This window comes from Rhipicephalus sanguineus, chromosome 7, assembly GCF_013339695.2.
Source record: "Rhipicephalus sanguineus isolate Rsan-2018 chromosome 7, BIME_Rsan_1.4, whole genome shotgun sequence".
NCBI lineage: Eukaryota > Metazoa > Arthropoda > Arachnida > Ixodida > Ixodidae > Rhipicephalus > Rhipicephalus sanguineus.
Window position 1 is genome coordinate 126,875,833 of NC_051182.1, and position 26,895 is coordinate 126,902,727.

At 49.5% G+C, this 26,895-nt stretch overlaps 1 protein-coding gene across 1 annotated transcript; it reads left to right on the forward strand.

Moving 5' to 3' along the window:
* The first annotated feature begins 23,635 nt into the window (after positions 1–23,635).
* On the forward strand, positions 23,636–26,802 carry LOC119398990 (uncharacterized). The gene is made up of 3 exons (XM_049417492.1): positions 23,636–23,896; positions 25,045–25,517; positions 26,384–26,802. Exons 1-3 carry the CDS (start codon positions 23,636–23,638, stop codon positions 26,688–26,690), a joined length of 1,041 nt encoding a protein of 346 aa, XP_049273449.1. The 3' UTR covers positions 26,691–26,802.
* Positions 26,803–26,895: the final 93 nt, after the last annotated feature.

The following is a 26,895-nucleotide window of genomic DNA, read 5'->3' on the forward strand; positions in this document are numbered from 1 at the left end:
TGTAGCCGAACGAAAGCGTGCGAAGCAAGCCGAGCACCCCGAAGCCGATCTGGCGCGGGGACGCGCGATGTGTGAGCGAGCGCGGGCCCTCGAATTCGATCGGCCGGACGCGCGCTTCAAGCGAGACTTCCTGGACCGCAGCTTCGGATATAGCTGCGCAGTGTGCGAATCGACTGTGGTTCGACAACAACCTGAGCCCCATCTCGGCCGTGCGCAACGCCGCCAACAAGTTGAACGCGTTGCGGGTTCTTTGGAACGAGTTCGGAAGACAGATCATCATCATCAGTAAAAGTGCTTTGCACTTAAAAACGGCCAGACCTCCGTGGGTCGGCTGGCGCGTGCTCTCTCGCTGCCGTCTCCTTCGCTCGGCTCTGCAGTTTAGTCGCGCGCGCCCCCTCATAGCATCACCCCGTGCTTCGCACTTCCTCATACTCCCCTTCGGGGAAATGCGGGTTTTTTGTTTTTTCTTTCTTTTTCTTGTGCCGCGCGCGCCATTGTCTTTTTGCGCCGGCGCCGCATCATCTTGCAGGGAGCTTCGACGGCGGGGTGCGGGCCTAAGGAGCTTCGCTCCTAAAAATGTTATTGCTTTAGAAGGCACAATGGCGCCAACAGTTGAACATAGCCGTGCAATAATGCTTTATCTCACTCGGTTCCCAGAACACGGTCTCTCACGTGTTCTGCACGGTGAGTCAAGATTTCACTGTCGAATCAACACACTCCTGGGTGTCTTTTCGGCATGACTGAGAAGGGCAGAGCAGGAGCAGATGGACAGATCGCTAAAAGACCAGAAGGGAGGGGTTCTTCCTATTGGCCGAGTCGAATACCCCTGGCAGTGAACCACTCGCATAACCCGGGGGTGGGGGGGGAGGTCTTCGGAGTTTCAACCACCCCTCCCCCCGAAACTTTTCATACGTACGCACGCACGGGCGTACATGATGTATGGCTGAACCCTCCTTCCCCTCCGAAAAACATTGACGCCTACGCTACTGATGTGAACACCTGACAAAGTAAATTACAAACAAATCAAAAGCCGCGTGCACATCCAATTTTTCTTTCTTTTCTTGCTTTTCACTCGCCTTTCCACTGACGGGTCTCCGCGGTCTCGCCTTGGTGAACCGCTCGCGCCAAGTCTGCGGTGGCGAATGCTCGCCGGCGTGTCCTCGGTTGTTTCCGGCAGTTGGTTGAACTTGAGGACTAGGTTTAATGAACGCCATAATTTCGAACAGTCAGTGTGCCGCGGTAACGTGAATAACGGTCTCAAACTCCACCCGGGAGCGAAACTTGAGGCTAAATAGTGTTCATATAAGCGCCAATTTCGAAAATAGGCATTTATAGGCACTTACAGTCATTTAGGCACAACCATCAAGAATAGGTATTTATAGGCCCTATAAAGACACTATAGAAGTCCTTCTTAGCCTTTAATTCATGCTTATATAGCTAAGTGGCGCGATAGGAGCGAAATGAACAAAATAGGCATTTGCCTAAAATCCGGTGCCTAGTCATGACTCATGAGCGGTCTTCGATCAGAATTTTCGTTAAAATTGAGACCGGAGTACTTTATTCGATCTTTTAATAACGAGCTTTTTCGATAAAAACTGGCATTTGAACTTTTTCTTCTCTTGGACTGCTTTTAGGAAGGCAATATTTCGCAGGCAGGGGCGGAACTGCTGCGCCATTTGCGCCATTGTGCGCCAAACTTTACCTACCCCGAACGACCCCTGTGGCGCCGTACTGCGCCGCAGCACCAGAGTTGAGCCGCGAGGTGCGCCAGCCATCAAGCCCCCGTGCTTGGAAACGTGGTTAAAACATCGTCTTTTCGGTTTCATCAAAGCTGTGATCGGATATGGTGGTTGGCTCAGCAGGCGCTAAGGGCCACGGAAGGACAACGAAACGAAAAAAGAATGAGGAGGCGGCGTTATTCGACTAGCCTCGGCAAGGAAACCTTTGCTCGTACCTCCCCTCACACTATTCGGGCCTTTCTTCTTACCTCCACGCTCCTGGCCATTGGCCCTGGGCACAGTGGCTCCTGGGTAGGATATTGTTTTTTTTTTTTTCAATGTCGTCACGTGATGCCCTCTTACTCGGCGCTACGCGCCTTTCTGCAGTTTTTTGTGCAGCATTTTCACGGGTTTCTTTTGTTTGCCGCCGACGGCCGCTGTGCCCCAAATGAAATTAACTATTCTTGTGGGTCATCGCAGATGGTGTCTGCGTAAAAGTTTTTAGTTTATTGGAGGTGAATACGATCCTAGCTTTGCGGCCCGCAACTTTCTTTAGCTACGTGTATTGAAGAATGCATTTCAGGCACTTCGCCCACGCTTGTTAATTCGGTTCCTTTTTGTAGTGAAGTAATTACCCATTTTTTTCTTGTGATCATTGGTTTTATCATTGCTTATGCGGAGGATGGTTTACTAGTTACGCCTTTCAACAAGCGCTAGTTGCGTCGTCTACGTAACTATAGTGCCCTACGGGGTGTGTTCGTCGACTCTCACAACCCCTTGACTGGCGAACACAGAGCTATGTTTAGCTTTCCGCGCACTGAAACCGCTGTTCGATGGAAAAAATACAACCAATCGCATCCTTTGTTTTATCGGAAGAAAAATTTCAGGATACGAGCATATTTCTCCAGGCATTGTACTACCTACCACGAATGCGGTCATTGGGAGAGACACTATACAAAACCAAATGAAAAAGGTAACACGCACGTGTGCATGCAGCTAATTAATAATATTACCTGGGGTTTAACGTCCCAAAACCACGATATGATTATAAAGGACGCCGTAGCGAAGGGCTCCGGGAATTTTGGCCACCTGGGGTTCTTTAACGTGCACCTAAGTCTAGGTACACGGACCTCAAACGTTTTCGCCTCCTTCGAAAATGCAGCCGCCGCGGCTGGTATTCGATTGCACGTGGCTAAATAAGGCTGTTGCACAATATAGGTTGGGGTTTGCTAAATGCAGCGTTGGACAAATGCTGCCTCACAAGCGCTGTCAAACGTTGGCACATCTGCTCTGAAGGGTCTTTCCGACTGCTCCAAATTTACTTGAAAAGCTTTGTCTAGCTGCTCCAAGCCTGCTCCAAAACGTCTTTCTGGATGCTCCAAGTCTGCTACAAAAGACACTTTTGCCTTCTCCCAGGACTGCTCCCAATCCCATGTACACCGTTCCACAACTGCGCAGGTATGTTGCAAAGGCTTTAATCTATATTTGACACTGTTTTTAAAGTTTCTGTACAAAATGGAAAACGCGGTAAGACACATCAAAGCTAGCATATTTTTTTTATTTGGGGCGCCTGTTTGTCATTCTTTCATTTCTTTTTCTTTTGTGGACAGCATAGGGGAATCGTGAAAGTATTTCACAGTGATGCGTATTGAAGCCAGCAGCAAAAATGATCTACGCAACGTTTATAGTTCGCGTTTAATTCGGCCGCGAAATCGCAAAATATTGGGGGAAGCAATGACGGCACGCTCACGCCGCCACCTCCAAATATTTTGTTGACACGTTCGGAGAATTTTTTCGAAATAAAACTATCTGTTACATGCACTTTTAATATGCCCACATCATCATCATCGTCAGCCTGTCTACGCCCACTGCATGACAAAGGCCTCTCCCATGTTCCGCCAATCAACCCGGTCCTGTGCTTTCTGCTGCCACGTTATACCTACAAACTTCTTAATCTCATCTACCCTCCTAATTTTCTGTCTCCCCCTCACGCGTTTGCCTTCTCTTGGAATCCAGTCAGTTACCCTTAATGACCACCGGTTATCCTGCCGACGTGCTATGTGCCCGGCCCATATCCATTTCTTCTTCTTGATTTCAACTATGATGTCCTTAACCCCCGTTTGTTCCCAGACCCACCCTGCTCTCTTCCTGTCTCTTAAGGTTACACCTATCATTTTCCTTCCCATCGCTCGCTGTGTCGTCCTCAGTTTAAGTTGAACCCTCTTTGTAAGTCTCCAGGTTTCTGATCCGTCGGTAAGTACCGGTAAGATGCAGCTGTTATATACCTTCCTCTTGAGGGATAGTGGTAGACTACCATTCATGATTTGATAATGCTTGCCGAATGAGCTCCATCCCATCTTTATTCTTCTAGTTATTTCACTCTCATGGTTCGGCTCCGCGGTTACTACCTGTCCTAAGTAGACGTACTCTTTTACAACTTCCAGTGTCTCGCCTCCTATCGTAAAGCGCTCTTCTCTGCCAAGATTGTTCCACATTACTTTAGTTTTATGCATATTAATTTTCAGACCTACTCTTCTACTTTCCGTATCCAGTTCAGTAATCATGAGCTGTAATTCGTCTCCCGCGTTACTCATCAATGCAATGTCATCAGCGAAGCGCAGGTTACTGAGATACTCTCCATTAACTCTTATCCCTAATTCTTCCCAATATAGGGCCCTGAAAACCTCCTGTAAACACGCGGTGAATAGCATTGGAGAGATCGTGTCTCCCTGCCGTATACGCCCTTCTTTATTGGGATTCTGTCGCTTTCTTTATGGAGGACTATAGTGGCTGTGGATACGCTGTAGATTTCTTCCATTACGTTTATATAGGCTTCGTCGATGCCCTGATTCCGCAGTGCCTGCATGACTGCTGATGTCTCCACCGAATCAAATGCCTGCTCGTAATGTATGAAGGCTATGTATAGGGGTTGGTTGTATTCCGCGTATTTCTCTATCACCTGACTGATAGTATGAATATGGTCTATTGTTGAGAAGCCTGTACGAAATCCTGCCTGGTCCCTTGGTTGATTGAACTCTAATGTCGCATTAATTCTGTTAGCAATTACTTTTGTATATAGCTTGTAGACAACGGACAATAAGCTGATGGGCCTGTAATTTTTCAGGTCCTTGACGTCCCCTTGTATATGTGATGCCCACATCACACATACAAAAAAAAAAAAAAAAAACGAGACGAGACAGAACAAGAATATCAAAGGACATGCATGTTCGATCTCGTGGAATCACCCAGGTGTCCCATATCTAGTAAATATCAGAACTGCTTTAAGGAAAGATGCTCACATAGTAACATTTTGTTGTTTGTTTTGTTCTCTAGCAATGTGAAGGCCAGAGTTGCCAGATGCCACCGAGCTAACAAGTAAATAATCATCACAAGAGAAGCCCCCAAAAAAGCGCCGCGACTTTCGCGAAGAAGCCCGAAAGAAGCGGAAATGTAACTTTAAACTTCTCATTCTTTTAATATTTGTAAATATAATAAAAAATGTCACTCAAATACGAAGGGGACTTCAAAAAATCGTTTGGATTATTTTGCACAGTGAAAATATGAGCAAATATGAACGAAAACATATTTACTTGTTAACGTTCTCTCTAATATAGGGTAGTCTCAATTCGGTTGAATGCACGTTTGCCAGAGCATGATTAACGTTACTTGCTGATTCTCCCAACCTATCCTTGACCTCAACACTCATCTAGACTAAGTCATCGACAAACGCGCTATTAGTGAACGACTAACGCGCTTTTGATGCCGTGATGATCAGTAAAGTAATGATATTTGCTGGATAAATGCAAATGAGCCCCAAAAAACGCAACAAGCGACTGGAAAATTCTACAAGCGACTCAACAAAAAAAAAAAAAAAGCCCAAATCCGCTTATTATAAGCAGAACTGGCAACTCTGGTGAAGGCACGCAAAAGGCACGCGAAACCCTTTGAAGCGATAGTACAATAACACACTCTTCACTTACGATATTAATTGCTCAGGTTCCACGTGCCGAAACCACGACGTGATTATGAGATGCGCCATAATGAAGGGCTCTGGGAATTTTGATCCCGTGGGATTCTTTAACGTGCATCGAAAACTGAGTACTCGGCCGCTGGCATTTCGCCTCCATCGAAATGCAACCACTGCGGGCGGGGTGGAAACAGCGCCTTTTGCGGTCAGCGGTCGAGCACCGCAACCACAATTAGTATACTGCCGCGGTGGCGTCACTAGCGTTAATCCAACAAGAGCTTAATTAATCTTTGTGAATGAATCATATCCATATCCTTCACAAGGTATATTGCATTTCAGAAGTTGACCAAGCCCTGAAACCATCAGATCTATTAAACCTTTAAAGCACCTTCGCTTCATTTGACGCCTTGGGACGCAAATCATAAAGATGCAATCGATCGACCAGATAAATCCAACCAAAAGAATACGTTTGCTAGCTAATGAACGAACAAACAATCGTCATCCAGCCAAGATAGTCAAATACAGCGCCTCTACAAGGTGGAGTGCCGCTTATGTACACATAAAAGATGTGTCAATAAAAAACACACAACTTTAAGAATGATTACACGAAAATAATACTCTGCTGCTCCTACACCAGCTTCTGCAGATCGTCTTGATCCGTACATTGAATGTATCGAACAATCTATTTTTTACTCTATTTTCCTTCTTCACCTTTCTATCCCCCTTACCCCTTCCCCAGTGCAGGGTAGAAAACAGAAAACCTTTTGGTTAACCTCCCTGCCTTTCACTTAACCTTTCTCTCTCTCTCTCTCCTCACATCCCATTAAAGAACTAATCGATTCACACGTCATCAATTATTCAAGTATACAACGCTGGCTAATGAATCAAAACGTTTCTGTGTGGATCGACCAACAAGTGTGCTAAGCAAATATTTCCGACCCGTTCACCACTTATTTATATTGTGTCGCTTTGGGCGTAATACTCAGAGGCATAATTAACAAGACACTAATATATGTGAAGAGTTTTGAGGGAACTACATCGAAGGTGCGCACCGCGCTTTTATGTGTGCTCATTCCAAACGGTAACTTTAGAAGCCAACGCACGCAGGACTGTACAGTCACGCTCAGTATGACTTGCAACATGGGAGTGCGTGCCCCCTCCCCCTCCCCTCCGCCACCCGTTCCAACGCTCTTCACTATTCCAGACCTTGCGGGATTAAATTTCGTGTCTGCTGCCCACTGGCTTACGTGAGCTTGAGACCCGTTCTCATAAATGAAACAAGTCGGCCGTCTCCGTCGCCCGAAGGGCGCACGCGATAAGTTCGCGCCGCATGCGAGGACTGCCATGGATAGCTCCTGAAGCATGCAGAGAGGAAACATCCCGCCCGTCTGTCGTCGTGGGAAAGTGCACAAAAGGGCGCCTTTTGGGTGTCGCTCGAGCTACAACTTAACATAGATCACGAGGGCGCAGTCGCGAGAGTCACCAGTAGACTGCTCACCGTCATCATCACCGTCATTATCTCCGTCATCACCGTTATCATCTTTGTTTCACATTCCTTGAAGTATTTTCTTTGTGCAAATCACATTAACGTTTGGTGTTATCTAAACTACGTTTAATTTATTGGTCACACATATTGCTTATTGTTGTTGTTGCCTTTTGATTTTTTGAAACCTTGTATATTGAAATTTCAAGTTGCTTCAAGTATTTTACATGATTTACATTAGCGTTTGTCTATGTCCTCTAAAGTTTTGTTTCATTTGTCAGACACATATATGCTTTATTGATTTCATTGCCTAGGCAAATTTTCGCTCATTTATGTTTTCCAGTACACATATGTTTTGCGCGTAGAAACTAATTTGTGCTTAATTTCCTATTGACTCTACAATGAGCACTGTGTCATTTTGGTGGGTTTTGGTTTTACAGGGGGCAGGCGCTTTGTCAGGCTTTTATGTCTTTTGCCTGTCCCCTAGGCCAATTGTACATTTCTTTGTTTTTTTTTGTTTTGCCTGAAATTAATTTCAAACTTCAAATATGGGCTGTGTTTTCACCGCTTCGCGTTGCGACGGAAGCGAGCACGTGAACCGCTTCGCTCCCTGAAGCGGCCGTATTCGCTTAAACAAGCGTTTTGTAGAGTTACGCGAGATCACATCCAAAGGAGTTAGCTGCTAGCAATACTTCGTATAACACTCCAATTAGTTGCTATTGCATTTATTGCCTCGCCACACTGTTTCTTTTATTTGAACATAGGAAAAACAGTATAACCAACCAATAAACTCACAGGTTCACTTATGCGTACGCCTAAGACGACTCCAAGGCGAAAGCTGTTTTTTTGCTCTCAGTCGATCCTCCCCCGCCCCCTTTTGAAAACTTTCTGCACGTAACGTCGTTTTGCACTGCCTCCAGGATAGGAGGCATTGAAAGTTTTCTGCACCTCACCTGGTTTTGCGCTGCCTCCGTGATCGGCCCACAACCTTTGACAAATCGACGACTTCATTATGACGTCACAAATTTGGCGATCTGTGACATCATGATGACGTCAACGCGTGATGATTTTTTGCATCACTCGTGTTGACGCCGATGTGGCCGCCGGTCAATTTTCGCGTTTGATGAGGCATCGAAGGCTTTCGTCCACCAACTACAATGACTTTTCGTGTTTCAAACCGCCGCGGTGGTCTAGTGGTTATCGGGCTTGACTGCTCAACCGAAGGTCGAGGGACCGAATTCAGACCGCGGGGGCAGCATTTAGATGGAGGCCAAATGCTAAGAGACCCGTGTGCTTACTTAAGATGCACGGTAAAGAACCCCAGGTGGTCGTCATTTCCGGAGCACTCCACGACAGCGTCTCTCACAATCATATCGTGGTTTTGGGAGGTAAAACCACAAGCGTTATTATTCTCGTTTCAGCGTAGTTACAGGACGTAAAGATACGCAATCATCCTGCCGACACCTCTATAACGAACAAACAAACCAACCAACTGTACAATAATTCAGTTCACTATTTACAGCTGAAACGAGGCGCCGCATCACATCGCGTCTTCGAGGCGCGCCGTCGCCCGCACTTTCGCTTATGCGCGTCAGCAACCAAGCCCACATCAGCTGCACAAGCTACCCGACCCACAGACGCATCGCCGTGCGAAGGGTATCCAACGGCGCCTCAGTGTCTGCGCGCCTGGGAGTTTGGCGCCAGTATGGCGGGCGCTCTTCCAGAGTCCCGGATGTGGGAGAGCGCGCCGGTGCTGAGACGCTGAGACTCGAAGAGCATAGCCAGCGTAGCGTAGCACAGTCAGTACAGCCGTTACAGCGCTCGGTCGGCGCTGTTGGCTCGATTGCTTTCGGGCTTTCAGTAGACGTTGTGTTCCTCGCGGAGTCGGCAGTTAACGAGCTGAAGCGTGCGACGCCTGCCTCCGCTTCGTATTTCGACGGACTGTTCGGTTCGTGCGTGCAAGTTGTTGCAAGAAAAGCTTGCTTGCCGAGGCGCGACGACAATGCTCTCTGAGGAGGCCGGTCGTACTTGCGGTGAGTGCAAACGATCCATTCTGATCGGTATTACGAAGCGGCAGGCTGTAACTCCTTAGTTGCGAACATTCTGCTTGTTAAAAATCAGCGCTCCTTGCAAGAGTCACTGTGCAGCAGGCTTTATATTCTTCGTAATTAAAATAGCCCCGCCACGGTGGTTTAGTGGTTATGGCACTCAACTGCTGACCCGGAGGTCGTGGGATCAAATCCCGGCCGCGGCGGCTGCATTTTCGATGGAGGCAAAATGTTTGAAGGCCTGTATAGATTTAGGTGCACGTTAAAGAACCCCAGGTGGTCTAAATTTCCGGAAGCCTCCACTACGGCGTCTCTCATAATCATATGGTGGTTATGGGATGTTAAACCCCAGATATCATTATCGTAATTAAAATACTAGTCGTAGCAAATATATCAGTGATGTTGCGGCTGCGCCGACATCACCGGTTGGCTAATTCTTCTACGTTCTGTCTATGAATGGCATAGCTTGCTCAATTTGCCACCGTGCGCCGAAAGAGTTGATCTACATGATAAGGCTTTTGAAAGCCGAAAGAAATCCTTGAATGCATTTATTTTTTTCTCCGCGCACCAATACCAAGATGGCGCCAATGATCAACAGCCCCGTTGGGTTCTGGTCGAGCGAGCCACGCTGGTATCGTGCCAATGTTTCAGCCGTGGGCTTTTGTGTGGAGTCTTTTTTTTTTTTTTTGCATGTGGCGTCATAGAGTGGGGTGTTGTTTAGACGACGAGACAGCGTTGGGGGGTATGTGGTCGCTTTTCTGGAGGAAGGAGAAATATTTTGTTTGTGTGCTTGTGATTTTGAGTTCGTACCTTATCGACAGCTTTAGAGACGTCAAGCATGCACCCGCGGAGCCAGCTTCACTTTTTGTCGTGTCTGAGACGTGATTTCGTGTCATTAGGAATGTTGCGCCCGCCCCTAATATTTTTGCTCACTCCACGAAAAGACGGACATTTATTTTGCGCCGCAGAATGCTGACAAAGTGGCGCTGGTTATATTACAGACCTATCTATAGCTGCGTATAGACCTTTTTTTCACAGACGGCTGCATGGGCGCCGCCACAAGCCTCTCTTTTGGCTGCGCTAAATAGGCGTGACCGCCCTAAAATGCACTGCCGAGGCTGTGACGTCAGCCTTTGTACTCCCGCGCGAAGCCCAACATGGCGCCAACAACGCCGCCAACATGGCGGCGTTGTTCTCTCCTGTGAAAAGGTCTATAGTGTGCGTACGGAAGAGCCGAATCGTCACCTGCAAACACGGCTGCAGGAAGAGAATGTAGTGTGTTAGGAACAACTAGACCGCTCTCCAGGTGATCGGCCACTAGGCGGGTGAATATCGAAGTCTATAGACGTCAGACTCTGCCCAGGCGGCGCTGCGAAAAACACCGCCACCAGCGCCCTCATCGTAGCCCTGGCACTAACTGGGTAGTGCAAAGATAGCCGCCCGCAAGCGAATGTGCATAGGCCGCAATATAACCCTCTTCTTTCGTTGGTGTCGAGGCGCGGCGTCCTGAAAATCAAGGACCTGGAAAGCTTCTTCCGCCAATCCACGCTTCAGAAACTAAGGAAGCTGATCAAAGCGAACTGCGAGTACAATGCAAAATAAGCTTTAGTTATTCCGCTCGCTGCAACTCGCAAGTACAAGCGAGCATCACACGACACCGAGTTCGAGGCAAACCCTCCGACATCCGTTCTCTAGAGCCTAAATGCGTTAAAATCGGGTATATACGTATGCCACAGCGATAAAGTACCTACATACACGATCAATTTACTTAGCTATGCATCTTACGATCAGTGGTGTAAAAGTCGGTTCATCAGGGGCGAATGGCTCCGGCGATTTTCGCCTTTTCAGTTGCATTCTCCCTTAATTCATCTCTCGCTTCCTGTGCATTGGAGTGTTTTATTACGCATCCTCAAATGGTCTCTTGATGGTCGTCTTCCGTTTGTATGTACTGCAAATGGGGATACGTGCGTGTCCACTTTCGCGGGGTACAACCAAGGGCAGAACCGTGGCCTCCGAGATAGCTACGGCAACCGCGGAGGACACGGGCGAAACAAACCTGAAGTGGGTCACGACCAACATTCTGCGATTTACTTGTATGACGCACGTGGTGTTAGCTAGTTAGAACCAGAACTCTGAGCCTTCAAAACGTACGTACGTCCGCGATGCTGTGTTGTGACGACCAACTCGTCGCGGTGTGCGTATCGTACGCGTCTCCAGTCTGCCTCTAGCTGCTCACTTCGTGTTACACGACAAGCACCGCGGTCAGAGCCTCTGCTGAGCTTCATAGTCAAGGTTACCACGGTTTTGCATCAGGGCTACGCAAAACAACAGCAGAGCCACACATTCATGCCACCGGCTGTGGAGAACGCGGGTACTTCGCTTACCCAACACGCTCGCAACGGCCCGTATCCAGCGCTCTCGCCTTTCTTCTTCGTACGACAACTATGGAAATCGGTAAAACTGAACGTTGTTATTCAGTCTTTTACGTCCGTGGCAATTCACAACGCAACAGTTCGTCTTTTGCGGAGTTTCTTCGTAGCGTGCGGAGGGCTCTCGTCTGCTGCTGTTTTCGCCGTCGTTCAGGCGAGTGATCCAGCAAGCACTTCACGACGGCTCGGTGGCGCGTCCGACTAGCGGAGAGCAATTCACAGCTCTCGTTCTGAGTGCTAAATGCGCAAACACACGCGATATTAAGCTCAATCGTTGTTTCGCACTCGCTAGTTGCACCTGGTCCCATAGCAAACTGTGCGAGAGAGTTGGTCTATGCACTACTCAAACTTCTCCGACAGGTGGCGCCACACATCTTGGAAACTCCAGAGTCTGACGTCTATGAACCATACTCGCCGCCAACTACAGCGACGACGTTACGCGCGCTTACCGCACTGTTTCGTGCGCCCCGCCACGGTAGTCTAGTGGCTATGGCGCTCGACTGCTGACCCGAAGGTAGCGGGATCGATTCCCGGCCGCGGCGGCTGCATTTTAGATGGAGGCGAAAATGTTTGAGGCCCGTGTATGTAGGTTTAGGTGCACGTTAAAGGTGCACGTCTAAATTTCCGGAGCCCTCCACTACGGCGTCTCTCATAATCATATCGTGGTTTTGGGACGTTAAACACCAGATATATTATTATATTGTACTGTTTCGTGCTCCTGCTCCTAGCGGGCGAAACTACGCATGCGACGACCGCTGCGGTAACTGAAATATATGTGAGTTTTGCCTGTTGCATGCGTTGTAAAATAATTCTGCGAAATTATTCCTAGCGGCGATTATTGTTATTTTTTTTTTGTACCCACTTCCGGCGAATATTCAGCGTTGGCGAATTCAGTCGCATGCGATTAGGTCGCATACGGTTTGCGCATGATAGAGAAATGTGAAAATAATGTTCGCCATCTTCACGATGCCGTGCAGTGCAGGGGGGGGGGGGGGGCGAGACAGGGCCTTGGAGTTGATTATGCAGTCCGGAGAAGTGGTGCCCAGATGACCGAAGCGCGGTGGTCGATCGCCCCTGCGACAAAAATAATAGGCCCGCTGATGAACTCAGCAGTGTTCTCCGAAGGCGGGGCCACCGGCCGTATACGTCATGTGCAGTCAGTCTGGAGGGTGCGCCCATCTGTGCAAGCTTGCGTGCATCCGCCGTTGAAGACGAAATTCGGCGGACTTATAGAGTTGTGCCCGATAGTAGTTAGGCGTGCGTGCTAGGTGTGGGGGTGGGGGCGGGGAGGGGGGGGGTTACTGGAACCACGGTGTAAGAGGTGGTTATTGGAACAAGTAAGGCTCTCGTGTGTCTCTTCCGGCTAGCACGGCCAGTGACGCTGCGCTAGCTTACAGCGCAGGCGAGCGCGCAGGAAGCCCGTGAGCTTCCTAGGTGGGGCTGGCCGAAATAGGTGGCGGCATGGTGTTTGCTGTCTGTTGGTGCCTCCATAGACACCAATTTCCATCGCTTGCAGGAGGCAGCCATCTTTGCTGGGGGGCTGGCTGCTGATCACATGACAGGGACGACCACGATAATGCCCGGCCTGTCCTTATCGCATGCTGACTGTGGTGGCCGCTAGTGTTGACTCGCCATCATTTATGACGTAGCCAAGCCCGCAGCCCCTAGCCCTGGCCGCGCCGACTTATGATAGCTGGGATTAGTATTATGTATGCTTGCTCTAAACGTGGATGCGAGAGTAGCAATAATATGGTCTAAAGCGTTTGTTAGCGACGCGCTCGTATCGCCGATCGCTACAACAGTGCTCGACTCGCCATCGCGTGTCACGTGGCGTACCGTGCCACTATCTATGCCACGAGAGGCCGCCACCACCCAATCCCATTGCGGTGAACGTGCGAGAAAATAACAATTATCGAAGTACCCCGGAATTCTCATCTCTTCGGAGCCCCGCGGCATCGGCAGGATTTTGTTTTGGGGTTGCAAAGCCGTGTTGCATTACGGCTGGGGGATGGGGTGGTGCTGGTGCATATTCGGTGCGGGTGGGAGGTGGCAAGTGCTGGTGTGGCTGAAGGGGGGGGGGGGGCACGAGCCCCTTTTGCTCCTCCTTTCCAGCGCCCATCTTCTAAGCCGGCGCTTTGTTTTCGTTTTAGCGAAGCTTTTGTAACACTGAGCTCAGCGACGGACGCGAAAAACCTGGCGCCGGCGAGCGTACAGAAATGGGGCAATCGAAGGTGCGCCGGTCACGTGCGTATGTGTATGCGCCGTTTTTCAATAACTGATGGTTCGGGGATCAGCCGTTCCTGATATGGCAGTTCGACCTGTTACCGACGTGACTTTTCATTTCACGTTCCGTTGCCACATTTTATTGCTGCCGAGACATGAACGCATGACTGTCGCTGTTGCCTGCAGCAAGTGAAGTGTTGCGCTGCTAAGCAAGTGGATGAAGGTCCAATTATCGGCATGCAGGAAAGAAACAGTTAGAAATGAGTCTTGCGCAATGCGATGGCGAGAAGGAAAGTATACGTCAGGCACGCCCATGCCAAGCCTCGCTTGCCGCCGTTTTTCCCGATAGGGCAAGTGCTCCCGAATTTTTGGGTCTCGCACGTTGCAAAATACTGCTCTTCACAGGGTGTTCCTAGTATTGTTCTGATCTATGTGCAGCCCAACATGATATCTTTATCAGCGGGACAGTTTAAGCTTGCTCCATTGTCGTGCCGCATTAACTGGTTGATTGAGTAGGAGCCACGTTAAGAGAGGAGGAGCCGAGCCTAGCTATGCCACGGCACGCTCCCAAGCTCGGCCAGGGGGCGCTGCGTCGCACGCGTTTCGCCGCCTTTCTTGCGAAAACCGGTCGCTTCTCTCCCCGCGCCTGGCCTTTGACTGCGCTGTCTGAGCGCGTTCTCGCATCCTGCACGCGCTGTTCTCTGCTCGCCGTGCACGTGCAGCTTCACGTGTCGCTTGCTCTGAAGGTTTAGAAAGATCCCAGAGATGGAAAAAAGCGTTTTCACGGTGGGAATCTCACCAGAGGAGGACGGTTGATCGACCACCTTTTCGGGACCGAGCAGGTCGTCAAGGGCGATGCTGTTTGTGCGAGCGCTACGTGCGTGCCGATGCTGAACGGGCACATTTCTTTGACATGAATAGGGAGGTGACTGCGCGAGTTCTGTAATTATGTTACCGGTAAAACGCACATTCGTTGCGGCAGTCGTGTCTACTCGGAGCTGTCAGCAAACATCCAGCACGCTTTCGCGTGCGTTTTCTATTGATAACTTTTCGATTGCTTGGATGCCAAGTTTGTCGTGCGGCTTTAAATTTATTATGAGCTCAGTATGAAGAGCATAAATTTACATCTGCCCTGTTGAGTCACTGGCTGCATCGCAATGCGCAGTGTTCAGTTTCGTGGGAGTTTCACTTTTGCCGAGGTTTGCATCGAATGATAACAACGTCGGATCGCAAGTTCAATGTCACCTTGGATTTTTTTTTAGAGCTCCCTTTGAGAGCATAATGATACGCATAAACAAATATTTCATGCCCACTTCGACCATGCATGTTTCTTGCAGAGGCGTGTTTCATTTCGAATAATATCGACGCCTGATCACGCACCGTGTTCGCTTATTCGAATGTCGCTTTGGTTGTTTCGACAGCTCGCTTGGTCAACTTCATACTATACAGAGGCGTAGCCAAGGGGGGGTTCAAACCATCCCCGAAAATTTTCAATTTTGCTTGCGTATATGTACACGCACACATACAAACGCCCGCACGAACATACATAATGTATGGTTGGACCCCCCCCCCCCCGAAAAAATTTTCTGGCTACGCCCCTGGTACTATATGCAATACCCACTGGGATCGCGCATGTTTATAATTATGCCGAGATTTGTGCCCGATGATAAGCGCATCTGAATTCGCGAAGCCAGCGAAAATTTAATTGCCACCTTGGTTCTTTTTTTCAGCTCGTTTCCAAAGCGGCATGCAAGGCTTTTTATTACGTGCCGAACGCATGACATTAATACGAGGCACGCCGTGGTGGATTAATTCGGATTAATTTCGGCCACCTGGGTTTCTTTAACGTGTACGTAAATCTAAGTACGCCGGTGTTAGTGCATTTCGCTCCCATCGAAATGCAGCTGCTGTATGCGTGAATCGAACCCATGACCACGATTTTAGCAGCGCAACACTTCAGCCTTCTAAGCAATCACGGCGTGTCGCATGCAAGGCCAATATAAACGCTCAGTGCAAACATACAGCTTAATTCTGTTTACAGGGAGCCGCGACGGGAAATGTACCGCAATCAGCTGAATTAAACACTTAGTACTCACGGTACGTTGTTTAAACTGTGGTGTAATAAGCCCAAATGCTCCGCTGCTGTAACATTACAAATGGTTGACTCGGAAAGCCAGCGCGCAATCTCAAAACGTACAGCGGCTGTCTATTTGTTGTAACTTCGGTTCACAAACGCTCTTCCCTTTCAAATGAGCACGATCATCGCGTTTCTCCCAGTTAATAGTTCGTAATACTGTGTACGACAAAAACTGCTTCAAGGTGAGAATACCGCGAAAGCATCGCGGTGAACTGCCATAATCCACTCTTGACGCCTCTGCTCCTCGGACTGCTTGCATTGGAAACGGTAGAACATGACAGGAAGTTTTCGGCTCTTCGACATTTTTAAACTTTTGTGACAGTTCACAATGCAGCAGGACTGCGTGCCTGCTTTCGAGTACGACGAAGGAACGGCACCCATAGCGTGAAAAATGCGAGATAAAAGCCCCGGGGAGCACGTTCTCCGCGCGCGCGATGGGAAAACCAAGCAAGAGCGACTCGTCCCAGCTACCGGAGTTTTCCCCTCTCTCCGCTGGGGCGGCGGACGGCGCTGCGCAAGTATAGTATAGCAAGGTGGGTGAGAAAGGAAAGTGAGGTTGAGTGATGTGAAGATGAGGAGTAATTAAAGGAGGCAGGCCAGAGGGCTGGCTACGCCCCCCCCCCCCCGAAGTTTTGGTGCAGTAGGTGTTTTTACCAAAAATAAATAATAAAAATAGGTATTTTTCTCAAATAGTCAAGGTTTTCAGCAAGTGAACCCCCCCCCCCCTACCAAAAAATATTCCTGTCTACGGGCCTGAAAGAAGGAGGATCCGGGGCGATGGTAAAGCATATATCGTAGCCATTTATAGTGTAGCAAGGGAAGTTAGGGAGAGCAGTGCTGTGATGGTCAGGAGGAGGGGATAAGGGGAAGCACAGCATAGTATAGGAAAGGGAGGGAAAGGCAATTTGGTGCGGAGAAGTGATGTGAGGCTGAGGAGGTCGGAAAGGAAGGCGGAAGGTAAACCATAGCATAGCCTTGTATCGCATGGTGTAGCAAGGGAGTGGTAAAGCGAAGTGAGGGCGAGGAGGAGAGTAGAGGGTGAGTCATAGCATAGCCATATATAGTCTAGCAATGGGTGGCAAAGGGATGTGAGGAGGAGGGGAAAGCCACCCGCTCCGTGTTCCTTCAGTCACCGCACCAAAAACGCGTAGCTGTCCCAATTTTTAAGCGCGGAGCACTTCAGGGGCCCGGCCTGTCGTAGCTGTCGTCATTTGGCGTAACGCAGGCGAAACCACGCATAAAAATAGAAAAAAAGAGGAAGCAAGCGAGAAATATAAAGGGAGAGAAAGAAAAGGAAAAAATAGAAAAATAGAAAGAGCAAGAAATAAATAGGGAGGAAGAAATAAAGAGAGAAAATAAAAGACAAAAAAAAACGGAAAAAATAGACAACGAAAGAGAGGAGGAGCGAAAGAGAAAACCGAAGAGAAACAAAGAAGGCTGCCTAGCTCCGCACTTCCTTCAGGCTGGGCACCACCATTGCGAAGCTGCCTAAATTTTTTTCCTGCCGCTAAGATGGGTAATCAACAAATATTGCTGTATCCATAGCGAAATGTTTTAAGTACGAAAGTTTACCGCTTCTTTATAGAAACTTCAAATTGCTTCATGTATGCGAACTGTCGGATTTAATGTTCTCCCGCCTTTTTCTCAATTGCGCGAAATGAAAAAAAATGTCTTCCGCTAACGTGAAACCTGCGTAAGTGCGTAGCACGGCATGGTTGGATGCCACCCGTGGGCGTTGAAATAGCGCACTCGATGAGGCTGGCGCCCTGTCTTGGGCGGCACGGATAATGTAATATCTGGAGTTAATAATATCTGGGGTTTTTCGTCCCAAAACCATCAAATGATTATGAGAGACGCCGTAGTGGAGGGCTCCGGAAATTTAGACGTTCACTTTTAACGTGCACCTAAACCTACATACACGGGCCTCAAACATTTTCGCCTCCATCGAAAATTCAGCCGCCGCGGCCTGGATTCGTTCCCGCGTCCTTCGGGTCAGCAGTCCAGCGCCATAACCACTAGACCACCGTGGCGGGGCAATATCTGGGGTTTTACGTCCTAAAACACGGAGGTACGGATGCCAACCTGAGGTTTCGGAAGTGTTTTTATCGATTTTAAGCTAATTATTCCGATTAATTGTGGGTTCCTGCATTTTGAATTAATCTGCATCATGTTAGTTTATTCTGAACTAGTTTTTTAGCGTAATGTTAGCCTTGTTTAAGCCTGTGTCCACAACTTGGTTTTAAGCGTGATCATGCGAATGACATAGGAACGTCGACAAGCCGGGCCCATGGCGAATTCACACTTGAGAAGCGAAGAGAAAGCGAAAACGCCAGACCGGCCGGAAAACCGCGTTCGCGCGCGTTGAAAATGTTCATATTGGTCCTGCCCCTCCTGCATAACGTCTCTGCCGCCACCTTCGCCACTTGGAGAATTCATTCTATTTCGCCCGTTTCCTAAGCATTTAATTTCTTCCCGAATTCAAGTAATGAACAGAACAGAAATAGCTTTCACCTTTTCAAACCGTTGTTTCGGGAGATACACCAGCAGAATGTACATAAGCGGGCACGCCAGCAGCGGCGGCGGCGGATTCACCAAGCTGTGCAAAAGCGAGATACGTTGAGGCACGCCGACTCGCAGCTGCTTCACCTTCTGCGAATTCCAGTCTTCTTGGCAATTTTAATCCAAACCAGGCTCTCGATGAACGCGTCCTTGTCGAGGCTGTGAGTTTTGTCGAGCGGCACGGGTAGTTTGCATGCGCGCGGATGGGAGCCACCGCCGACGATCTGGCCGCCATGTTGAATTTACGGCTGGCCGTTGTTTACATCACGTGGTTTAAGCTAGTGCAGCCAAAGTACGGCTTCCCGTGAAGTGGAAAGGCGATCCGCTTTCGCAAGGCGGAAAAATCGGTCGCGGACCAATTTCGGTCTCGGCCGCCTGGTTTTCCGGCATCTTAGGCGGCGAAGTGAGTCAACTTCCTGTGATTTTTGCCGCTTTCGCCCCTTCGAGGCCAACTGTGAACGCGCCATTAAAGTGGTACGCACTTTGGTAACCACGCCCACCAGCTATCTGGCGATAAAGCCACGTGCTGCGCAAAGGCGGTGCGCGTGGCCCACCTGCACGGTTTGAAAGGGGCAGCCTGCGCACTGCCCAGGGGAGAGGTAGATGTCTTGGTTGCTGTTGCGAAAGGCGAGCCACCTTTTGCCGCGGTGCGCCGGGACGGAATAAAGGCAGCCGACTAACTTTGCGGCGATAAGGAAGAGCGAGAAGGCGCCCGGCTGTTTCTCGTACACCAGGAGGTGCATGGTTGCAATTGCTCGAAACAACACCATTGTCGCTGGTGCCGGGGCGGAAATGCGACACATGGCGTCTTTGGGCCCCAGGAAAGGCCGCGACGCCAAGTTTCCGCCGAAGACGGAAGAGGAGCCTCGGACCACCGCGCTGTGCGTCTCCGGCTCATAGGCCGCTTACGCTCACATCGGCGCCAGCTGCCCAGACATATACCATTGGATTTGCGTGGCCTGTGGCCGCCGTTCGACAGCATGGGTGGTCGGCCCGAGGAGCGAATCGAGGGACTCGTGCACCACACCCCGCATGCTGGAGGCATGTTTCCGCCGATGCAACATCGTTGCGAGAACAATACGCGTGTTTGGGATGTGTGTGTGTGTGCTGGGGGCGGTGCCAGCAAAGTGACTCGCAGGATTCGTGACTTGATTGGAAGGAAACGTCGTCCCCTGTTTCCCTAGGTCTGGCGTCTAGGGACTGCGAAGGGTGTAAAAGACGCGAGCGGATGTCTGAAAAACGGATTCTGGAACGTACTGTCAAACTGTAAACATGTAAATAGACCTCCTGTACTCTTCATCGGCTCCTCACCCCGGTTCCCTCCAACAGCAGCTCTTCTTGAAGACGTGCTTTGCGACCGCCTGCCTGGACGCGAGGAAACCAGGGCAGTCGGGAGAGCCTCAGCTTCCAACACTGCCAAGAGGGACAGACGCTGGCACCCGCGCTGGCCGGTTGCCGTTGCCGAAGATTATGGTCGCATCCTCGCTGTCCCGTGTCCCTGGGCCGACAATGCCGTATGACATAGTTCTAAATAAATTGTATTTGTTGTGACTTGAAGCCTCCGTCGTCCTTGCTTTAACTACTGACGGGACGCGTTTTGAGCAGGGTCAAAAAGCGCTGCCAATCGGTAGTCGAGGCTCCCGAGAACACGCGAGCAAAATATTATAGCGAAGCTAGCGGCCTGGAATTTACAATAAATTCTCAAAGTCAGCTAAAAATCGCTCCCTCTTCTCTTGACAAATGATGTATTAGCCCGCAATATATGACGCGATTGTCGGCAGTTGCACCATTGGCTGATGTTATAATCACGATAACACCCTCATTATTACCTTCGTTGGTAATTTAGAGTTCAATAAGTAGATAATATGTATGTTTATATTGTGTTATGCCGTTAAAACACCGAACAAACATTAATACTAGCACTTCCGGTCTCACCGAAAGCTCGTCTGCTCGTAGTTGCGTGGTTGCGTTTTCTTCACTATGCGCAGTGCCGAAATCGTAAATATTTCTGTGCTTTTGACCATCGCCGGTTGCCGTTGAGAGTGGCAGCCGTTCGAGTGTTGCCTCGTCAGCTGGAAACTGCATCGTCGGCACGTTCTCACGACCGACCGAGGCAGCGGTGCAGCATTTCTCCGATAACAATGCTGGCGCCGGCTAGCCTAGGATACCTGTGTTCGCTGTATGGCGAGAGTCCCGTTCGCTGTCCAGTATGTCATCGAGCCGTACCTCGGCGTATCCTCCCCGTAGTTTCAGGTTCCCGAGAAACCGCGACACAGCAACCAAGCAGAATCGCATTTTCACGGTAGCTGCATACAGCCGGGGGATGGGTCCGCGCCGGCCCGATGCCCTACGATCCTTTCTTCTAGTCTTTAGTTCTTTGTTGTCAGCCCGCACTCGCTGTGCGCCCGCATTCGAAGAGCAAACAGCATCGAAGTACCGCCACTGGGAGAAGGGTGCACGCAGCTTTGCCGTGTTGAATCGGTTGAATACGACTCAAGTGCGAGCAGTGCGACGAGGCGGTGTATCGGAGTGTGGGTCGAAACCCATCTCAGCTGTCATTCGTTCCAATCGCGCACGCAGGTTTGCGTCCATGGTTGGCAGAGCGATGAAAACACTACGGCAGTTCGAGGTGCACACCCAACATTACCAAACCGACTCGCAGTTTTCAAGCACGCGCGATACACGGTGCCATCACGGTGCGATGGGCTCCGCTCGACGACGACCGTGCAAGCCGACCGGAAGTGGCGCCACAGACCACGTGATTGCGCCGAGACGCCAGAGAGAAAAAAATGAAGAAAAAAAAATGCCCCCGGCGCTGACGTAACTCTTCGGCGCCTCCTCGCACCTCCGCCCTCCCTCCCTTCACGCCCCCCGCAGCTTTCCGCGCGCTCGCGGCGTTGAGTTGAGGGTGAAAGCTGCGGAACGTGATCTCTATAATTTGGTAACACCACTTAGACTTGACGGATTCGAAAAAATTTTTGCGGCATATGACTCGTGAAGAGTCATACGTCAATAATGAGACTATTCCAAATATAACTAAGAAAGGTATTGCAGGGCCCCTTTAAGTAAACAATACTTGGCTTGAGATAGCTCAAGCACCTTGTATGACGTATGATTTTGAGGTATCCCTCGATTAGCTGTAAGGTGTGAGTAATGTTTCGATGGTTATTCGTCGTTGATCACGGAGATCTTAGACGGTGATCGGCAGCGATGATGAACTCACACGCAGGCAGCAGCGGAAGTCAGATGGATGAAGTGGTTTATGATAATGTGAAATGATAAATACAACTGAGCTTAGATAGATACAAAGATTAAAACAGGACAAATATACAGTCTCACTCTTCTACTCTTTAACAAAGTTAGAGTCCAGACTGTCCTAACTTGCAATTTCCACTAGCCTCACTGATCTATCAGCGCACTGATTACAGCCCAGGCTAGCTTTACGTACATTGTACGGAGCCTCACCGATCTATCAGCAACGCTGATTACAGCCCAGACTAACGTGCCACCGGGCAGGGCCTAAACGGAAAACCAGGATATTACGAAAAATAACGGCTTTCCTTCTTTCTGGTCGACACGTGGTCACGCACAGTGTCAGGAGCCGACGCCACGTGCGGAATTTATTGCTCACCCATTCTGCGCTTCAGCGGCATCGTCGGCCAGCAAAAGCGCCGTCGCCTCCAACTTGGCGCAAACCAGGCTACTGGGGTTTCGCCTCTGCAGCGTGTTCCCGTCGCTGGCCGGTGTCATCAAACAGCGCCGCCTGCACTTCAGACCCCCGCAGTGTGGTCTGTCTCCTGGCCTGAAGCGGTGCCTTTCCGGAGTCCAAAAACAAGACCGCGGCGGCCTTGGCCCAGACTTCACACGAGAGGGGCCCAGACCTCACACACTGATCGCGTGGCGCCATCGCAGCCGACACAACTGTCCGCTATGCACTCAGACACAGCAACAGGTCCCCGCTTCGAAATACGATCCCTCTCGCCCTTCCGCGACCTCGCGGTTCGCCTCTTGGTGCGAAACCGTTCTCGCCCTGAGCACTCAACACAAGGAGAAAAGCTCAGGGGCCGCGTTAGCCACCGGCCATACCATGCTGAATGCGCCGGTTCTCGTCCGATCCCCGAAGAGCAGCATTGGGCTCGGTCAGTACTTGGGAGGGAGCAGCCGCCGTCGGCCGAGCGAAAGAGACACTGCTCTCTCCCCTGAAAACGTAAACACGTACGTCGGCATCCCTAGGGCACGCAGCCTTACAGCGGCCTTACAGTGTGTTTCATGTCAGTATTCGCGCTCCCTTCCAATTTCCTCGTTGTCCTTGTATGTATGTGTATGTATATCAAATAATAATAATAATAATAATAATAATAATAATAATAATAATAATAATAATAATAATAATAATAATTTTGCGGTGGGGTGGGATTCTTTGTATACCCAACCTTCACCGTGAGATCGACAACAGCCAGTAGAGAGGAGCTCTCAGACTTGGCAGTAACGAAAATTTTGTAATTACTTTTTCCTCTAATGAGTAACATAACGAATTACTTTCGTGAACCAGTAATTAAGTGATGTAATGAATTACTTCTAGCGAGTAACTTTAAAACAATTATTCCTTCCTTACCGATTACCCTGGACTAGAATATAGCATATCCGCTTCCCTTATGGCATAAAAATTTGCCAATAAGAGGGAAAAAAAAAGCAAAGACATGTTAAAAGACAGCGAAGACAACAAAGTATGACGACGGACAATCTGTTTATAATCTAGGATACCATTTCTGATGCTCACTTCGAGCCCCCAGCTGCTTCTGTGATGCAGCAAACATCTTTGAGACATCAGTGTATATGTATTGGAAGGAGTTAGTGCATGAATGATGGAGTTTTGTTACTTCATTAATTGAGCGGAACACAAAAATACTAGGAAATCTTCCACATCACGGCAAACCATGCATCGTTGGTTTGAAGCCCCCGCACGACGGTTAACCACATTTTTGTTCAAGCCATCTGAAACAACCTGTGTGTATATGCATGCATGCGTGCGCGTTCGTGTGTGTCATAAATTCTCTTTTACGCAGGCGAAATGGACACTACGGGGAGTGCTGCAGCGGCTGCTCCGGCGCGTGATGGCGCTGCCGAACTCGGCGACCTGTTGGTTCATCTGGAAGGCGCCAGGGGCTGCTTCTCTGGTAGTCTGATCGACTATCGCATGCCATGCACGGCCTCCGAGGACACGAGGTGCCAGATTGTTGCCAGTATTCCCCTATGGAACGAGTTTCTCTGCTGGCTTAAGTTGGAGCTGCGCGAGCTGACGGGAGTGGGGAGGCAATTGGGACTCGTGCACGTAGGTAACATTTGTTATCCGTGGCCCACAGATAGCCAAATGCGTCAGGCCGCCGCCCTCCTGTACTGGCTCCTTAAGACACATCGATGCGTGGAGTTAGTCCAGATTCCAAACTACACGGTCGATCTGGATATGAGAAATTTGTGTAGCGCGGTGCTTTGCACCGTGCTAAACGGAAATGATTACGTGAAATCATTGACCTTAAAAATTTCCTACCCGTATCCAAATGAGCGCGCTTGCGAAGTTGTTTTATCTATGAAACGCCTCGAGGAACTGCGTTGCGAAGTCTCCACACAGAACTCAATGTGTCCAAGAACGATATCGGCGCTCCTCCGCGCTTCTTCGACGTTGACCGTACTCCATTTCAACGCACCGTGCTTAGTAAACAACCAAACGGGGCTCCTAAACGCACTGAAGGCCAACACCACGCTGCGAGATTTGACGCTATGTTTCTCTGAAATTTCGCGAGAGCCTGAATCGTTCGTGGCCTTTCTGAGCGGTACGGTTACCCTAAAACACTTGAGAGTTGTCGCAGGCGCTCATGACATCAGCGACAACACCATAAAATGGATTTTCCAAGGCATGCTCAAGAATAGTACGGTCGAGCAGTCTGGAAGCGCACGAGCCCGGTTTGGATGGAGAGAGCAGTCAAGTTGGGAGCTATAATGCTAGCGCAGAGCAAAGTTTTGCGAAGCTTTGGACTTTGGGGCTGCTTGTTTGTGCTTCCTTCAGCGGAAGAACCAAGGGGTGCCTGGGAATACCTACACCGACTCCTGGCTAGGGGCGATGTCGAAGAACGACACCCTCCAGCATATCACCTTGAGTGTAAGCATCTGGACGAGTGAGTGCTGGGAACAATTCTTTCGCGTTTTGTCGCGACACCGAAGCCTGAAGATGGCGACTATTGTTGCGGGCGAAGGTGAACTCTGTCGCTTGAGTGACATCGCGAAGAAGCTCGAGAAAATCGGTTGTGAAGAGAAAGTCTCCTTCGTATCCTCCACTAGTGACGACAGGTTCTCTCTCGCGGACTGCAAGAATTATTCCGAACTGCGGGCGTGTGTAAGGGCCAATGCGATATCCACAGTGCTGACAGTTTATCGAGAGCTCGCCACATTTCCCCCCTTGACATTTTTGAGCCTAGAAATTAGGGGTTGGGTGAAGGAACTTTGCCTGCTTTTTTGGCTGTGTACGTGTGTTCGACGTCCACGCTCCAAAGGCTGGATTTACAGCTCAGTGGGATCGGCTTTCCGACCAAATCGGAGGATTGGTGGCTACCTTTTTCGGGGTCGTTATTGCGCAACAGGAGTGTCACAAATTTGGGCCTTGGCGTTGACGTGTACCCCCGCAATGGCTTTAAATATCTCGGCGCAGCTGTAGCACGAAGCAAGACGATCCGAGAGCTCCGTTCGCTGACGTGGAGTTCATCCACACGTCTCAGTTTTCTTCGAGGCGTGCGCGCTGGTATCTCGGAGAATTACGCGCTGTGCAGCGTCGCCTTGTACCCGAAGTCTTCTTACGAGGACTGGGAAGGCGACTGGTCCTTCGTTTGCGACACGGCACGCCGGAACTCGGGCTATGTGGCACGTACGGCTCAATTCTTGCAACAGGCACGGTGTGACACGTGAGTACGCAACGGCACGCAATGATCTCGTCCACCATCAGTAAGTTAGGAAAGGGCGTTTAATGCCAGCGGCAAAGGTCTCGCCCAATAGTCTGTGATTACACATGCCTGGCTGCAGCAGAACTAACATGTCTGTGATGGCACATTATAGAATCGCAGTAACATCTGACCGGCAGCCATCCTAAAAATTCTCGATTCCTTCATCGTGGTGTAATAAAGTTAAAGATGAATGAAATAAATGTGAAATTGAATAAGTTACTGTATAAGGGTATACATGCAAATCAAATGCGAATTAACCGTAACTGAAATGGTAAAGTGAATTTAAGGTTCAAGCGAAAATGTGAATTAATACCTCGGCGATCAAGTCACATTAAGTAGAAACCGGTGATGTGTTTAAAAGTAAACAGAAAGAGTTGTAATAAGTGTCTCCTGACAGCATAATAATAATGAGAACTGACAGACATTAATGCGAAAAAAGTATAGGGGTATGTTATTTGTGGTTATTATGATGTCGTAATTGGAAAGTTGCAAGTTCGTTCCCTGCCGGCGGCAAGTTATCTTTTCGTCCACTTTTCATTCACATTTATATCATATTTACATCAAAATCGCTTCAAATAACATCCCCTATACTTTGCTTGGCATTATTGTGTCAGTTGTCATTAATCTTCTGTCTAACAAAGATAAACGAGCCCTTAAAATTCCCTTTTTTTTCCTTCGTGACTGCATAGACATTCGATTGTGCTCTCGCTAGCGGTTGTGTGTAAAGAAACTAATTGTTTTTGAGCGGGCGCAAATCTTTCCGCGCAGCAAATAGAGCCGGTACTCTCCCACAGGGCTGAAATGTATTTCATTTCATTTCCCGACAGGCCCTGCGCTGCCGCTTTGGACCGAGTGTACCGTCACCCAGCCCTCGTCGCAGAGCTGTCTAAAGTACTGGCCATCTCCGAAGCCGACGCAGTGGTCGCTGTGCGACAACACTTCCGAAGCATCGAAGGCATGCACGAGTTCATGCGACTGGCTGGTGTCGTCAAGGTGCACGTCACGTGTCTGCCACGTGACGACGGTCGTCCGCAGCTGAACGCCCTCGACGAGTACTGCTGGGCTCACGTCAGACGCTACTTGCAGCTCGACGACGTGGCGTGGTACTGCCAGTCGTCGACGGATGTTATGTAGCCGCGCTCGAATGCCAACTGAGACCGCGGCGAGGAAGCCCCGTGCGGCTCTGCATCAGCGCGAAGAGTTTACGCTAATAAAGTCAAACATTTCTCTGAAGAAAAGATTATTAAACGGGTGTTTCCTTTATTGTGACTCTTCGTTATTATGCGGAAGCCTTATGGCTGATTCCACGACAGATCGAACATGCATGTCGGCTTGATAT

Bases quoted from the DNA above. Each gene is read 5' to 3' on its own strand.
- LOC119398990 (XM_049417492.1), top strand. From the start codon at position 23,636: ATGGACACTACGGGGAGTGCTGCAGCGGCTGCTCCGGCGCGTGATGGC. The intron at 23,897-25,044 runs GTAGGTAACATT...CCTAGAAATTAG, and splicing joins GGCAATTGGGACTCGTGCAC to GGGTTGGGTGAAGGAACTTT. The intron at 25,518-26,383 runs GTGAGTACGCAA...ATTTCCCGACAG, and splicing joins CAACAGGCACGGTGTGACAC to GCCCTGCGCTGCCGCTTTGG.